The sequence below is a fragment of the Mastigoproctus giganteus genome, chromosome 10, assembly GCF_048544385.1.
Source record: "Mastigoproctus giganteus isolate SK-2022 chromosome 10, ASM4854438v1, whole genome shotgun sequence".
Lineage (NCBI taxonomy): Eukaryota > Metazoa > Arthropoda > Arachnida > Uropygi > Thelyphonidae > Mastigoproctus > Mastigoproctus giganteus.
This window is the reverse complement of record NC_143584.1, coordinates 71570990-71588623: the sequence shown is the minus strand read 5'-3', so window position 1 is coordinate 71588623 and position 17634 is coordinate 71570990. Positions and strand designations below refer to the sequence as shown.

At 38.1% G+C, this 17634-nt stretch overlaps 1 protein-coding gene across 2 annotated transcripts in view; it reads left to right on the top strand.

Moving 5' to 3' along the window:
• Positions 1–17634, top strand: part of LOC150079077 (DDB1- and CUL4-associated factor 11) — a 446028-nt gene that overhangs the window by 412940 nt on the left and 15454 nt on the right. For both annotated transcript variants that reach the window (XM_090383756.1, XM_090383757.1), the window contains one exon: positions 1326–1431. In XM_090383756.1, the coding sequence (XP_090239882.1) occupies positions 1326–1420 (95 nt within the window). In that variant the 3' untranslated portion in view covers positions 1421–1431. The remainder of the gene's footprint in view (positions 1–1325; positions 1432–17634) is intronic.

Below are 17634 nucleotides of genomic sequence, written 5' to 3'. Positions count from 1 at the left end.
GCTTGAGCCTTTTGCTTTGCTGCTCTTCTCCTCCCACTCATCCCCCCCCTCTCCTCCAATGCCTTATATACCACACTCCAAGTTCCCCAAGATGCCTAGTTTCCAATCACATATCTTCACAATATCCTCTGATGTGGACTTCCCTTTCCAATTGTTACATGATCAATCACTTGCCTTTGAATCCTTACAAGAAGTTCAGTGTCTCGGTTTAAATCCAATTCCACCATTGATCTTTGTTTAAATTGTAGCCTGACCTGTAAGCCCAAAATAACATATCAATCGGTATGTTATTCTTGAATTATTACTTCTGTTTCCCATATGCAGTACTTGCATTTTTCAATGTTTAACCTCAGTTGGCACTTCTCTTCCCATCTGGCTAAGTTTATTAGGTTTTGTTGCGCCATCATACTTACTCTAATTTCTGTCAATAACCACTTACCAACCTTAGTATCATCTGCAGACTTTGACATTAAACTTTATATGTCTTCATCAATATTGCTAATAAATATTGAAAACAGTAAAGCATCCAGCACTCATTTCTGAGAGACTCCACTAATAACATTAGTCCAAGAGGAGATTGCCCATTATTAACTAGTCTTCCCTCTGCCACTCACTCATATCTTTATCTATATTGAATAATTGAATAGCTTGCCACACTACTGCTATCTGTATACTAGAGTCTTTCATATCATATGAAACAGTATCAAAAGCTCTCTGAAATCCAAGTATATGATGTCAAAATTATTTTTTTACATCCAATTCCTTTGTTACTACATCATGTTACCCAATCAGGCTGGTCAAACAAGATCTTCCCTTAATGATATATTCCATCACTTCCATGTGCCTTATTTACTTCAAGCCCAAACAGTTTCTTTCCACTTTTTTCCTTATGACAACATCAGTTGGTATATTTCTGTTGTGTCCAGCCCTAAACATTTCTTCACTGGTGAATGTAAATGCAAAATATCTATTCACTTATGCCATTCAAGTGACCAATATGGTTCATTCCTTTCCTTGTAGTGTTTACACTTGCAAGGAACTGCTATGTTTCTTTGCATTACTAGTCAAAGATTTTTCTTACTCTAACTGCCATGAGTGTAGACTAGTTTATACTTACTGTATGTTTGTGTGTCCACTGATAATTTATAATTAACCCCTGCATTTTCTTTTATGTCTCTAGTCCCATCAGTTCATCTGTCATTCTTTTAAGTCTAAACTTTGACCAGTATCTCTTTATTGGTGTGAAAAATATATATGTATTATTATTATATTAGTATTTAACTTTTATCCATATAAAATCATTCTTATTTTTTATTTTTCTACAGTTTATGATGTTTTGACTGGTAAAATTGAATCAACATTGCATGGCCACAGGGGATGCGTTAGAGATGTATCGTGGCATCCTTATAAAATGAAATAATTAGTAGCTCGGTATGTACTTCCATATTATAAATTTAAATAGTCAGTGAGTATATATTCTTAATGTTATTATACTAATTTCTTTATTTCTTTTTAGAATTCTGAATTCTGAAATTAACTATTAAAGAATTAATAACTTAACTATTCAGTGCATTATGAATTTCTCGAGGAAAAAAGTACAGATTGCCCACCAAGTTCACATAAAAAAATTACTTTATACTACACTGTAACTCATACCAACAGTTAAGCTTTGAAATTCATTGCTCCTGATGAGCAAGTCTGTATATGAAAACAATATAGAAAGGTTTATCCCATAGGGAAGTATTAGGATTAGCCGTGTGATGTAAGGAAACCATGTTCCCTTTGCAGCACTAACAAAAAAAAAAAAAAAAGAGAGAAAAGAAGGAAGGAAAGAAACTGTAGGTAGTAATACAACTGATCTCTGAATTTCTTCCAAATTATTGGCTTTGCTAACCATAAAGGTAACTTATTCCAGTAATTAACAACCTGCTGGCTAAAGGAAAAGTTCCTACAGTCAAGTCTATAACTTTTCTCTCTTAATTCAAATTTATGGCTCCTAATTCTACCATCATTTAATACCATGAAAATGCCACCTTTTATCACTTTCCTATCCTCTCTCAAAAACTTTTGTGCTTATGTTGTTTGTTACACTCCTTGATCAGATCCAATCTACATACCTAGTTACCAAAGCTCTGTAGCCTACATATTTGAAGTATTTCCTCATGTGGACACTCTTAAATTCTGCAGAACTTAAGCCTCTCCTGGTAAGAGCAACCCTTTGTTCCCCTCAACAATCTCATTGCCCTTCTCTGTACTCGTCCTTCCTAAAATGAGGCCTCCTCCAGACCTATATGCAATACTCACGGTGTGGCCTAACCATTGCCTTATACAAAGGGATAATCACCTCCTTAACTCTGCTAGCAAAATTCCTGTATATCATTGACAAGACCTCATGAGCCGTTCTGGCATCCTGTCTGCACTGCTCAGAAAGCTTAATATCTGTTGCACAAATATCCCCAGGTCTTTTTTGTTCTCCACTACCCTGAGTGTAGTACTGCACAGTTTGGTACATTACTCTGGGGTTACTGCTACCCATTCTTCTTTTCTGAGCGTGGGTCCTTCTCTACCTGTCTGGGCTGTATAGAGAACTTAGGGCTATACTAGACGAGCGCTTGAAGCGCAAGCATAAGCTAGCATCGTGAATGCCTCCAAAACAGCGAACTACACATGGGGCTCCTAACATCAGATCGTTTCAAACTAGACGGGGCGCTTCTAACATTTCATTGGATATCACCAATGAAATATTTCTGCTCAGAAAGCTTCATATCTGTTGCACAAATATCCCCAGGTCTTTTTTGTTCTCCACTACCCTGAGTGTAGTACCGCACAGTTTGGTACATTACTCTGGGGTTACTGCTACCCATTCTTCTTTTCTGAGTGTGGGTCCTTCTCTACCTGTCTGTGCTGTATAGAGAACTTAGGGCTATACTAGACGAGCGCTTGAAGCGCAAGCATAAGCAGCGTCATAAATGCCTCCAAAACAGCATACTACACATGGCGCTTCTAAGTCAGATCGTTTCAAACTAGACGGGGTGCTTCTAACATTTCATTGGATATCACCAGGGACTCACTTTTTCTGTTCCCATTTTCAAGATGGATGTTGTTCAAGTTGGACATATTGCGCTTTTATGTAGTGTTGATTGCGAGTAGAAAGAGAAAACGATGATTTTCATCCAGAAAATTCAAATAGATTAAAAAAAAAGAAAAAGTTTTATATTATATATTAGAAACACACAAGAAGTCTCCCGAGAATTTTTATTTTTATTTTAATTTACAGAATGTCAATACAGAGTTTTTATGAACTTCTAATGAATGATAATTAGTGAAAAAAAAACGCAAAATTTGATACCATGATGCAGAAATCAATACCGATGTTTGCATCTATGCTTTTTGTGCTGTACCAACAGGCTAACTCCCAGTAATTTAAATATTTCTGAAATGTTGTTTTCTTTGTTTGTAAAATTATTTTATTTCTACCCGCTATTGTTATTCAGAGATTAAGGTATTTGTAAGACTCACTGTCTTACAGAATTACTTTCGGTAACATAAAGGCTAACTTCCTGTTTGGTTTTACTGCACAGGACTGCTCAGAATAAAACACCTATGTTCTAGTCTTTCCACCACTACCCACACTGTAACGGGGAGTACCTTCTGTGCAATAAAGGATTAGTGTTGTTTGATTTTACAAATGTCCATGCGAAGAGACCAATTTTCAAAGTTTGTAATGCAGCTGTCAATAGAAGCGTTTTCTTGAAATTTCATTAGATCGGATCATACATCGAGAAAAGGTGCTGTACTGATATTGATCCATATTTGCAATTACAATAAAGCAAACTTTTTTTTTATTTTTTTTTTTTATTAAATTCTCATTGCAGTGTTATCAGATTTTCCTATTCCCAGTGTGGCTTCCAATTAATGAATTTCCTTGATATTGTGTTAGTAGACGCAATACACATTGAAGAAAAGGAAGTACGATCTTTTCGTTTTTCAAAAACAATCCATTGCAATTGTTTCAGTCATGTTTTTTATGCCAAGAAACAGTTGCATGCATTTATTTATTATTTTTATTTTTTTCCCTGTATCACGCTAGCAACAACTCTGTACTTGTGGCTTACTGCGTGCTTTCACGCTACTTTCCAAAAAGGAAAGATACCGAAGTTAACGAAAGGTTTTCAAAATTCATTTTGGAAGGCGACAGGGAACGCACGTGATTCTTTTTCGTTAATGCCGACATTATTTGCAGTGAATATTCTTCAGCAGTTTTCTGATTACAGTTTTCATCATATTTAATTATAATAAGGTTTTTTATTAACTTAAATTATGTACATTCATGAACAAACTTCTATTTTCACTCTGCAGAGTGAAAATAATTGATGAAACAGTTACAATAAAACAAACTTTTCTTTCTTTCTTTTTTTTTTTTTTTTTTTTATCAAATGCACATTGCAGTGTCATCAGATTTACACCAGTTTTTCCAATTTCCAGTGTGGCTTCCAGTGGATGAATTTCCTGGATTTTGTATTAGTAGATGCAATACACATTGAAGATACGAAGGACGATCTTTTCGTTTTTCAAAGACAGTCCTTTGCAATTCTTTGGTCATGTTTTTTATGCCAAGAAACAGTTGCGTTGCATTATTTTATTATTATTATTATATATAGTTTTTTTTCCTGTATCAGGCTGGCAACGACTCTGTACTTTGTGGCCTACTGCGTGCTTTGCATTGATTTCACAATACTTTTCAAAAAAGAAAGACACCAAAGTTATGTTTGAAACGAAAGATTTTCAAAATTTGTTTTGGAAGAAGACAGAGACCCACATGATTCTTATATGTTAACGCCAACATTAGCTGTACTGTTGCAGTAGATATTCTTTAGCAGTTTTCTGATTACTGTTTTCATCTTTTTTAATAATAATAAGGTGCGTATTCTTTAGAAGCTTTCAGGTTTACTGTTTTCATCTTATTTAATAATAATAATGTTCTTTATAGACTTAAATTATCTACATTCATGATTCCTTACACAGATAACCCAGAATCTACCAATCAATTGTCTCTGCAAGTGCTTGTATTTCATTAACTAATGAAACAGTACTAAAATAGAAGTAATATTTACAATAAATATAAGGTTCAGAACTGAGCTTTTTGATTCTTCTCATCATTACATAGTTCATCCCAGTTTGGTAACATTTCTTTTCCAATTTCAATACAACACTTTGCCTTTATTTCTTTGCTGGAGTAGTCTTTTAATGACGTGTTGTACAAGGGAGGCCTCCTTTCCACCTCACAGATAAACTCCTGTGTCAAACATCATCTTCCCCAACATATAATAAACAAACCAATTAAGGCCACCCACCCCATGCATGGGGAGAATGTTTCCTCAAGCTATGCAAACGCCAAGGCGTGCACGCTTGTAACACATCCAAAGGCGTTGGCAGGCGTTTTACACCGGCTTATGTGCCGTTCGAAGTGCTCGTCTAGTTTGCATGCCTTTACCCTCTGCTTCCTGTAAAACTGGGCATTGGAAGGCGTCGCTGACACCGTATTTCGAGTGCTCGTCTAGTATAGCCCTTAATGTCTGTCTGGATCATAACTCCCCTTTCTTCCTCTGCTTAAATTCAACCCCTCAAAATATGTTCAGTTATTCTGAATGAGTATTGCTTGGCACACCATGTACTATCCTCCTAAAACTCACATCATCTAAAAAATTTGGCATAATCCTCTATATTCTTTTGTCAATATCATTTTAGAAAATCATAACCAAAAACCAGTCCAGCACTGATTCTAATTCTAATCTTAGGCCCATTCTGAAGAGTAATCATTAATTAAATCCTTTGCAGCTTATGTATAGCAGAAGTCAATTGTTTTACTAAAGTTCAAATAATATCTAAATTATTTCCTATAACTCAGTTCGTGAATAATATTGTGATTATGGTTTGAGGATTAGCAAGATTTTCTCATTCTAAAACTGTGCTGTCATCTATATGATTGTGTGTTGCATTCTTAATAATTTTCGTCATGATTTTCTGTGCCACTGAAGTCATACTGAGTGGTCTGTAGTTATCTGCTTTGTTCTTGGAATCACCTTTATGGATTGATGATACCTTGGCACTTTTCCAGTCTGAGAGAATCGCATCCGAGTTCAGTGAGCCTTGTAATTAACTTTAATGGTGTGATGCTTTTTTTTTTATTTTTTTCAAAAAAATAATTGGGTATACAATATCCAATAAGTAATATATATATATAGTGTAAGTTGTGTTTATATATCATTTTATTTTTTGAACATTAAGGAATATTCACTGACAGACTTATTCATATGATTAAAGAGGCTTGTGCGCTCTGGATTCATTATTATTATTAAATTAGTTGCTCAGAGCAAAACAAATACAAAAATATAGATTGTGACAAGTTTAATAATAGGAAATATACATACATTAGATTAGATACATACAAATAAAAGTTTTCAGTTGTTTAGTCAACCTTCTTCAGTTAAACTGACAGTTAGAATGGAGCATGAGGGCGTGTACTGCCAATCTTGTATGTGAAGTGCGTGATTAATAGTTGGATGTTGAAGCCTGTGGCTGTGATGTATGTGGACGTGGCCAGCGTTTGTCAATGGACGGCATTGCTGTTTCGGTGATAGGGTGGACTTGACAACCACTGTTCCTGTTCACTGAGGTATTGGAGCATTTGATGTTTAACGACTCAACCAGGCACGTCGCCGATAATGGCAGGACTTATCCACAATCATGACATCGCGGTGTGGGTCAATGTCATGGTGGGTGGCCCAAACGTGTTCGGCAATAGCTGAGTGCTCCACATCCGCTAAGCGGATTGCTCTTTTGTGTTCAGAAAGGCGTTTTTCAAGCCATCTCCCAGTTTCCCCGATGTAGCAGCTAGTGCAGTCACGGCAAGAGATGCGGTAGACCAATCCGCTTTGTAGTAGGATGGGGACAGGCGTTTTTACCTTAGAGATGAGGGATCGTAATTTTCTGCCTGGGAGTTGTACGCATTTTATCCCATGTGATTTTAAGATTCTACAAACCTGTTGTGATAGGTTTGGGTTTTATGGGATAAAGGCACTCGGCTGAGTTATCACCTTGGATGTTTCTGTTGGTCGCTACGTGGTCGCGTGTCTGTAGGTCACACCTGTCAAGGGTATTGATGGGATAGCCACACCTCGTAAGATCCGCCTTGACTTTAGCGATTTCGGTGTGCCTCTCATTTACACAACTAGAGTGTGTGTGTCCAGGCACGCATTAGCAAGGTTCGTGCAGTGGCAAGAAGATGGCTACGTGCGTGTGCTGACCGGAAGTTGGTAAATTGGCCAGCACACATAGGCTTACGATGGACAGTTGTCTTCAAGCACATGCCCTCGCGCCGGACAAGGGTGTCTAAGTATGGTATAGTGTTGTCCGACCCTAGCTCGATCGTGAATTTTATGAAAGGTGACAGAGAATTGAGGTGGTCTAAGATTCGGTCACCTGAATTTCTGGGGATAACTATGAACACATTGTCCACATAGTGACACCAAAAGGTAATGGGATCTGGTACGTTTGTAAATGCACGACCCTCTAATTCCTCCATCACGATGTTTGCCGTGACCGAACTAACCGGGGAGCCCATGGCTGTGCCGTAGGTTCCCCGGTTAGTTTGGTCACGGCAAACATTTACTTGTTGGTAAATGGAGTTTTTGAACATGATTGTTTAACGACTGTGGATAACTACGATGTGTTCGTAGTTATCCCCAGAAATTCAGGTGACCGAATCTTAGACCACCTCAATTCTCTGTCACCTTTCATAAAATTCACGATCGAGCTAGAGTCAAAAAACGCCTTTCTGAACACAAAAGAGCAATTCACTTACGGATGTGGAGCACTCAGCTATTGCCGAACATGTTTGGGCCACCCACCACGACATTGACCCACACCGCGATGTCGTGATTGTGGATAAGTCCCGCCATTATCGGCGACGCACCTGGTTGGAGTTGTTAAACATCAGATGCTCCAATACCTCAGTGAACAGAAACAGTGGTTGTCAAGTCCACCCTATCACCGAAACAGCAATCCTGTCCATTGACAAACGCTGGCCACATCCACAGGCTTCAACATCCAACAATTAATCAAGCACTTCACGTACAAGATTGGCAGTACACGCCCTCATGCTCCATTCTAACTGTCAGTTTAACTGAAGAAGGTTGACTAAACAACCGAAATCTTTTATTTGTATGTATCTAATCTAATATATGTATATTTCCTATTATTAAACTTGTCACAATCTATATTTTTTATCCGTTTTGCTCTGAGCAACTGTAATTTAATAATAATAGACTTATTCATATCACCTTGCAAGGTGTGAGTGACAATTGTATGAATGCTGAAACTTTATTCATATCACTTTCTCTGTTGCAGGATGTGGGTGATGGCTACACAAATGGATTTGGCTAAGGAGGAACATAGAATATCTGTGAAAATTGAAAAAACACATGGCAAATCTGTATTCAAGGGTGAATGCAGTGTTGAAGGAAAACCTTGACCTGGAAAGTCTCAACATGCTGATACTGACAGAATAATTGCAAACAATCCAAGAGTTGTAAGACGAGATTGCATTTATTGTTAGCCTCATGGTATTTCCTTCTCCATCACAAAGTGGCATTTCCTTTTTATTACAGTGAATCATTGCATTTGTTGAAGCATGGTTACAATGTTTTGATCCTGAATTAAAATGATACAATGCTAATTGAAGAAGAACTCTTTGTTATATACAGAAGGCACATTACTGTATACAACTCCCTTCACAGCTACGTCAAGGGTTTACATAAAAGAAATTATACAGCATAATAAACAAAGATGGAAAAAAAAAACAGAATTATGACTCCAGAAAGGTTTGAACACTGGAGTGATGGACAGGTCCTCAGGAGCAGGTTCTAATGTCCTGTGATGTGGTCCTGGAAAGGAAGTAGACTGAGTACTTTCTGCCTATATTTCTTAGTGACTGCAAACTTGTAGAGGTTGCTGTCCAAGGAGTGTATGTCCTGCAGCATTTTCACAGGTAGGAACCGATCAGGTAAGTTAAACTAGTTTGGAATGGTCTGAAGGACTGGATTAGCCCTAAGGCTTGGTACTGGAATTTTCCATCCACAGTTAGCCCAGAAATCTGGTACTGAAATAATGCTGACCATCATTGGTACCAGCGTTCATCACCCAGATTTAGGAAAGTTCATCCCTAATCAAGCAAAATGAAAATAAAATGCCCATCTGTGACACTTCTTTGGCTAATTTTTGCATTCATTTTGTTCCACAAGGTGAGATAGTCAACAAAGAATGTACCATTTTTAAGTCTATACTAAAAAAGCAGTAACCCAGACTTGGTAAACCATGGTCTATTGATATCCATGACAATGCTTCCTGTCACAGGTCCTGTATGATGATGATCAAAAAGTCACCCCACATAACACATTAAACTCCTCAAAGAAATAATAAGCAAGTGGGACCTATTAATATAATCCATTAAGAAATGTTCAAGGAATTGTATGAACAGAAAGTAACACAAGCAAGGCAAATAATCATCCAAAAGGTTATAAAATGTTTTAAGGACAAAGGCCTCATGCTGCAAGGTAGAATGACTAACATATAGGTTAGTGCAAAAGCATCATTTTAACATAGCGATCTACCAAAGTAGTTAAATTAATTAATTAAATTGGCAACACCAATTTAATGGTGTATAACCAACACCATTAAATTGGTGTTGGTTATACAAGGGTCCAAGGACATGCAACTTGCATGAGAAGATCGGCAGAAGGGTACAAGGGAAGACTTCCATTATGTGGACTACAGAACTTGCAACCAGGCACCATAGAGGGGTTAATAAAATGAATGTAGGTGGAAATTTCACTGTTAAAAAGAATTCCAGAATTAGGGATCATAAATTCAAATTACAGGGGAAGACACTTAGACTAGATTGTATTGTTTTCTTTAGCCAGCAAGTTGTAACTGCTGGAACAAGTTGTCTCCGTAGGTAGTTGAAGCTTGACACTATAAAGAAATTCAAAGGTCAACTGGATATTATGGGTCTAAAACTCATTCACAGACAGATTATACAACAAAATTTCCAGTGTCCAAATTGCAGGGTCGGTTGTCCAGCCTATTTGAAATCATGTGACCTATGAAAAATGGTGGGGGGGGACTACAAAAATATAAGATTGGAAAAAAAATTACAAATCTAGAAGCAAGAAAGCTAGCAACTATGCCATGGCAAGGATTCTCGACACCTGCATTTTTCCTAAAAAATAAAGTTTCTCTTCAAAATTAAATAATGCGACACATTGTGTACATAGTCTGTACAAAAAATAGCAAAAATATTTTTTTAAAAAAATTATCCTAAAAATTAAATTCCTCTTCAAAATTAAATAATGCAGCCCATTGTACAAGGGAATTGCAGTTCAAAACAGAATAAAAGTGTTACGTAACAATATTGATGATATCTATGATTTACTATCCAAGTATGATCTTGTAGCCATTTGCCTACAAAAGACTAATTAATTCCACAAGCAACCATCAGTTAAGAACTTTACAATGTGTAGAAAAGATAGGAATACTGAAAATCCTGTGTGTAGAAGCAATCCACTTTGGACCTACTTAGAAGTTGTTGCTGTATGTATAGCAGTCGGAATAACGCTAACCCTACTCTCATTATACGTTTCACCTAAAATATTTAGATATTAAAAGACCTAGAAGATTTTATAAAGCAAGTACTATCCCTTTTGTATCCTTAGTGACATTAATGAACATCTTATGGGGATCAGCCCACAAGGGTCGTAGAGGGCACCCGATAGAGAAGTTACTAGACCAACTGCACCTAAACTCACTAATCACCAACCGTGGTACTTATATCTCATCTCCGTAGAGAGTGAAACTCCTCCTGACAATGGTCCCAGGTGCCAAGTGATTTTGTGATCAGGTGTCTTTGCCAGTGAATTTGCACTCTCTTCAATAAATAAAATAGTCTTCTTTATTTATAGCATTACACCAACAATCAATTAAATAAGCCTCAGTAAAAAAATCACTTTACTTGAACAGGAGGAAAAGTAACCTTCTATCTTTTTTCCTTTTATTTTGCATATTACTACTAACCTACTACCGCTTAGTCACAAAGGTGGCACTGCTCCTGCCTGCTCGTGGCAGGGCCAATAACCTGGAGGGGAAAAGGTCTCCCTTCCAGGGCAAAATGGAGCAAGAAGTTCATAAAACTCAGAAAAATACTGGGTGCGACAAAACGTCAAAAGACAGGCAGAATCCGAACTCCAACTTTCTTGATTATTCATTCAACTCAAGAACAACCAGTTGGAAAACTCTCTCCATTCCTAGTGCAGAAATGCCTAGAAAGCACAATAGGTACTCCCAAGACAGTTCGTCGTATAAGATCAGGAGACCTACTAGTTGAAGTTGCCTCTGCTCTACAGTCTGAGCAACTACAAAAACTGAAAACTTTTGGTGGAACTTCTGTCACTGTTTCACCACACCTTTCCCTGAACATGTTGAGGTGTAATCACCGAGTGGGACCTCATCAATTTGTCAGACGAAGAACTAAAACAAGAATTATACGACCAAGAAATCATTAATATCAGAAAAATTATGACAAAGAAAGATGGCATACTAGTTCCTACACTGAACATAATACTTACTCACAGACAGTCTGCAGAGGAGTAGCTAAAAAGATACAGCGGTACAAAACTGAACAAAATGTAATCTACCAAGAGGCTAAAAAATCCCTACCAGTTCCGAATAATAATAAGCCCACTTATGCACAAATAACCACACAAATAACCACAAAACATATCAATTTCTACCCAAACAGAGGTAACTATACCACCAAGTAAATCACTAGCTGAATGGGCAAGGTCACTGTTGTTCCCAGTAACAACAGTGACCAAACGAAAAACAAACAAAGCAAACCATAAATATGCCAATCACAGTAAAACCAGATGCCTTTCAACAGCAGAATACCACAGTACCTACCACTCCTGACTCAAACCAAACAGAATACATGAAATCAGATGACAATTTAAATCACGATGAATAAGTTGTAGAACTGTTTGCCAATGAGGATATGGATACAGGGAAACCTTATTTCCCAAAGAAGGAGAAAGGTAAACCTTCTGTCCCTCGAAAAGAAGTCGAGGGTTCCACTAAACCCAAATAATGCTTACCTTCTTACAGTGGAATTGCAGAGGCTATTGTAGGGGAACATGCATTCTGTGTGTTATCAGACACTCAGTCTAAAACACTGATGGATCCAATATCTTTCTATCTCAAAAGATTTAGGAGAAGTCTGGTTGACCTGCCTCCCTAAAATCCACTCATGCACACCTTCTTGATGGTAACCCCTGTTATGTCACTTAGGCGGCAACGAACGTGTAGAGTGCTCTTCAAGAGGCCTGGTCAGCGTGAAGAGGAAAAGACCAAACCCTCCAGCACATGACAACACAACGAAACAAATGGCCCTCAGTCCCCATCTTCGGCTTTCACTCCTCTTACTACCGTAAGAGGATCAGTGTGGAAGCAGAGGGTGCTAAGAATCTCTGGGTACGACCAGGCTGCCATGCTCAGAAACTGAACTTGGCCTGTTACAACGTAATATCGCTCATCGGTGAAGACAGGATATTAGAGCTGGAAAAGGAATTAGAAAATGTGAATAGAAATATCATCGGTTTGGCTGAAACAACAAGAAGAAATTAATCACTTATAAGTTTATTAAGCGGAAATTTGCTCTACACCATCTGGTCCATAAAGATACAAAAAACATTTTGGAATTCAAAAGTACATCACCAAGGGTGTCAAGAATACTACTCGGGATTTTTAAGAGGTACAAGCTAAAAGTTATAATGATTTATGCGCTAACATCAAGCCATGTGATGAAGAGGTTGAAGAAATGTACACCAAAATTGAGTCTTCTAGATGAGCAGAAAACCCACTATACTATCATTATGGGGGACTTCAGTAAGGATCGAAAGAGACAAAACAGCACAGAAAAGGGAACTATAGGAAATTTTGGAATTGGTGAAAGAAACAAAAGAGGTGAAAGACTTGTGGAATTTGCAGAATCTCAAGGATTGTCAGTAATGAACACTTTTCTCAAGAAAAGGGTGAATAGAAAGTGGACATGGAAGAGCCCAAATGGATTAACAACTAATGAAGTTGACTTCATCCTCACTAACAGAAGATATATCTTGAATGATGTTACTGTCCTCAACAAGGTAAATGTTGGAAGTGATCACAGAATTGGTAAGATGCACACTTGATATAGATGTAAGAAAAGAAAGGAAAAAACTGACTCGAGTAAATAATGTGAAGGTCTTTGAGACAACGGAAGAGGAGAAAAAAGCAGTATGTATTGAAACATAAGAACAAGTTTGAGCTGCTGCAGATGGCTCAGGACCAAGATATCGATGAGGAATATTACAACTTTCTGAAAGTGGTCAAGCCCAAGAAACCTATAGGTAAAAAGAAATCCAAAGAAGAAGAAGAAGAAGAAGAAAAAAAAAATAGTTAAGAAACACTGGTCATGATGAAGCGAAGACGACAAATGAAGAGCAAGATACACACTGACAAGGAGAAAATCGAGTATACTGAGAATTTTTAACACAATAAAAGTAGAACAAGCATTAAGGGAAAACAAAAGACTTCAATCAGCAGCCATGAGCAGTAATACAGAAAGACAAACAATACTGAAACTGAAGAATAATGATGGTGTACTTATAAATAGCAGAGAAGGCATAATTCAAATACCTACCACTCCTGACTCAAACCAAACAGAATACATGAACTCAAATGACAATTTAAATCATGACGAACAAGTTCTAGAACTGTTCGGCAATGAGGATATGGATACAGGGAAACCTTATTTCCCAAAGAAGGGGAAAGGTAAACCTTCTGTTTTCATAAACCTTTCATACAAGGAGCAAGGGAATGATGCCAGCAGTGGGGAAGATGGATCGCAAATTAGTAACAACACATACGACATACCTGATATCCTTCCTGATGAGGTAGAACATGCATTGAAGAAAATGAAGAATCAGAAAGCCCGGGGGGAAGATGAAGTTACTGTAGAGTTGTGAAAATTGGGAGGAAGAGACATGGCACAAAAACTGGCAAGACTCTTCACAATTGCATTAGAAAAGGTGTGATGCCTAAGGAGTGGAATAATGCAACCATAGTTTTGCTGAATAAGAAAGGAGATAAATCAGAAATTGGAAATTATAGACCAATTAGCTTGTTATCCCACAGCTACAAGTTGTTCACAAGGGTCATTACTAACAGATTAGAAAGAATACTTGATGAGAATCAACCGAACAAGCAAGCTGGCTTTAGGACAGAGGTGGGGTCATATATTTATCAGGGACAAGTCATCAGCTGTAATAATGATAAATGGCTGGAAGTCAAGAGAAGAATAAATTTTGGATGGATAGCATTCAGGAAATATAGTAACATACTGAGGAGCAATATCCCAATTTGTCTGAAACATGAAATAATGAACCAATGCACCATGACTTATGGAAGTGAAACTTGGGCACTCACTAAAAGAATGGAAGAGAAGCTGAGAACGATACAGCAAAGAATGGAACGAATTATATTGAGAATCAGACTATTAGATAAGAAGAGAAACACATGGATTAGGCAGCAAACTCAAGTAAAGGACATTCTTATCAAAACTAAAACTAAAGAACTAAAATGGTCTTGGGCAGGACACATAGCTCGAAGACATGATGGACTAAGAGAATAACAGAATAGTACCCAAGAGGAGCTAGAGGAAAACCTGGATGACAATGACAGAGATGGACAGATGAAATTCATGAGTTTGTGGGTAATAAGTGGATGACCGTTGCGTAAAACAGAAGGAACTGGAAAGTTGCTGGAGAGGCCTTCATCCTGTAGTGGATTGATAATGGCTGATGATGATTATGATCGTAGTAATTTGTCCAACATCCGAGATCTCCTTTCATGATATGACCCTATTGCCTTTTGCTTACAGTAAACCAATCTGACACCAAATATAAATTTTCCATTCGGAAATACATAATACATCATCAAGATCGCATTGCACAAAATCCGAACAATCTTGCCCATGGAGGAGTAGCACTGATCATCAACCCCCCGATACCCTCAAAGCCACTCCTGCTAAAAACAAACCTTGAGGCAGTTTCTGCACGAGTCAGTATTAACTTTGATTTAACCATAGTCTCATTATACTTGCCACCTAACCAAAATATAAGCTATGCCGACTTAGAAGAATTAGTGATAGAACTTCCCAAACCCTACTGCATCTTTGGAGACCTCAACAGTCACCATCCGCTGTGGGGGAACCATAATCTGGACAAGCGTGGACAAGCCATTGGAAAACTACTTGATCAACATAATCTGATAACTCTCAATAATGGGGTTCACACCATACACACCTTCCTACAGGATCTGCATCAGCTATTGCTGTCTCTCTATGCACAACAACCATATATCCTCTATTTGGATGGACTGTTCACAGCAATCCACTGGGCAGTGATCATTATCTTGTGATATGTGGCATTGACAAAAGCATTCCCCACCTTTCTTATCGAATCTCCAAATGGAACTTTTCCAAAGCTGAATGGGATGTGTACAAGCAGCTAGCAGCACTAGAAGAAAACCAGATCCAACAAACATCCATAAACCTGGCAGTAGAATATATATATCTAATCAAATACTGCAGGCAGCAGACAAAGCAATTCCAGAACAATCCACAAAAATATCAGCCAACTGAAAAGTGTTTTGGAATGATGAATGTAGTGCAGCTAAAAAACAGAACAACAGAGCATGGAATATCTTCAGGAAGTTCCCAACAACAGAAAACCTCATCCGCTTTAAACAGGCAAGAGCAAAGGCAAAACGAGTCCGGCAGACTAACAAAAGGGAAGCATGGAGACGCTTCCCTTCTACATTCACAATAACGACAAAAACTCAAACAATATGGGCAAATACAGTAGATATACGCAAAACAACCATACGTCAACTGTCCTCCCATGCTCACTGTCAATGACCATGATATCGCAAAACCAGAGGAGATTGCAAACACCCTTGGTAGATCTTTCATGGAAATATCAGCTGCGACATCATACTCCTCATATATTCAGGCACAAAAAGCACAAGCTGAAAAAAACCGTATCAATTTTGAATAGGCATCAATTTCTGCGTACAACAGAATGTATGCAGAAATTGATCTCCTCTTCACAATGTCAGAGTTGCATCATGCTCTATCATCTACTAAACTTAGTGCAGCAGGGCCAGATGGAATCCACTACATCATGATAGCAAAACTCACTGACCTGGCCCCTCAAGACTCCTCTATAACAGAATATTCAAAGAAAACACATTCCCTGACAAATGCCATCATGCGTACATTCTGGCTTTTCCAAAACCAGGCAAAGACCCTACAAATCTGCAACATTATCAACCTATTGCACTCACTAGCTGTAAGAGCAAGGTCATGGAAAAAATGGTCAATGCCCGACTAACCTGGTTTCTAGCTCAAAATGATCTCCTAAATCCAGTGCAATGTGGTTTCCGGGAAGGTAGATCCACTCTTGACATTTTGATCAAGACAGAAATAAACATTCTTGACGCCTTTGTCCGAAAAGAACATCTTACATTGGTATTATGTGAACCCTATACAATCTGGAATTACGCGGACACCTACCACAGTTTATCAGAAACTTCCTGCACTGCCACTCACTTCAAGTTAGAGTTCACAACCACTTATCTTCAAAATTCATCGAGGAAGAAGGAGTACCACAAGGGTCAATGCTAAGTGCCACTCTCTTTAGTATAATAATGAATTCAGTAACACATGACCTGCCACAAACAATATCCACTACCGTGTATGCTGATGACTTAAGTATCGCCTGCCATTCGCCTATATGTGAATGATAGAAAGACAGTTACAATGTGCCATCAACAAAATAGCTAATGGTCCCAAAACAATGGATTTTGTCTCTCACACCAAAAAACAGTTGGGATACACTTCTGTAGGAAGCATAACTAAACCAACATCCGGAACTTAGACTAGAAAATCAATTTGTACCAGTGGTACCAGTGTCCGCTTTCTTGGTGTGATATTCGACCAAAAACTCACTTTCCTTGATCATATAAAAACATTCCGGATTAACTGTCTTAAAAAGCTTAACATCTTAAGAGTTCTATCAGGCACGTGAGGAGCTGACTGTTTACATGCTACTATATCTCTACCGTGCATTATATGCTGATCCGCATGAAACACCCTTGCAGCTACGCAGACAAATGCTTTTATTAAATTATGCTGCAAAACGCAAAGGGCATCCAAAACACCCCACTTAGAATGGTGTTTTCTCTCCTAAATGGAAAAACCTTTATAGAGTTTACCCATCTATAAACCCACCATCCGGGATACGTCTTCGCTCACTACAACTGATTGGCAAATTGACCTGAGTATGATACAGCCTACTGTCTCTCATGCAATCCCACCATGAATGTATCATATACCACTGTGCCCCTTTTCATTCACAGCCTGGGGAAAACACACCACGTCCCAACAGAACAAGCTACAACTACATGCCACACTGAGAATCCAGC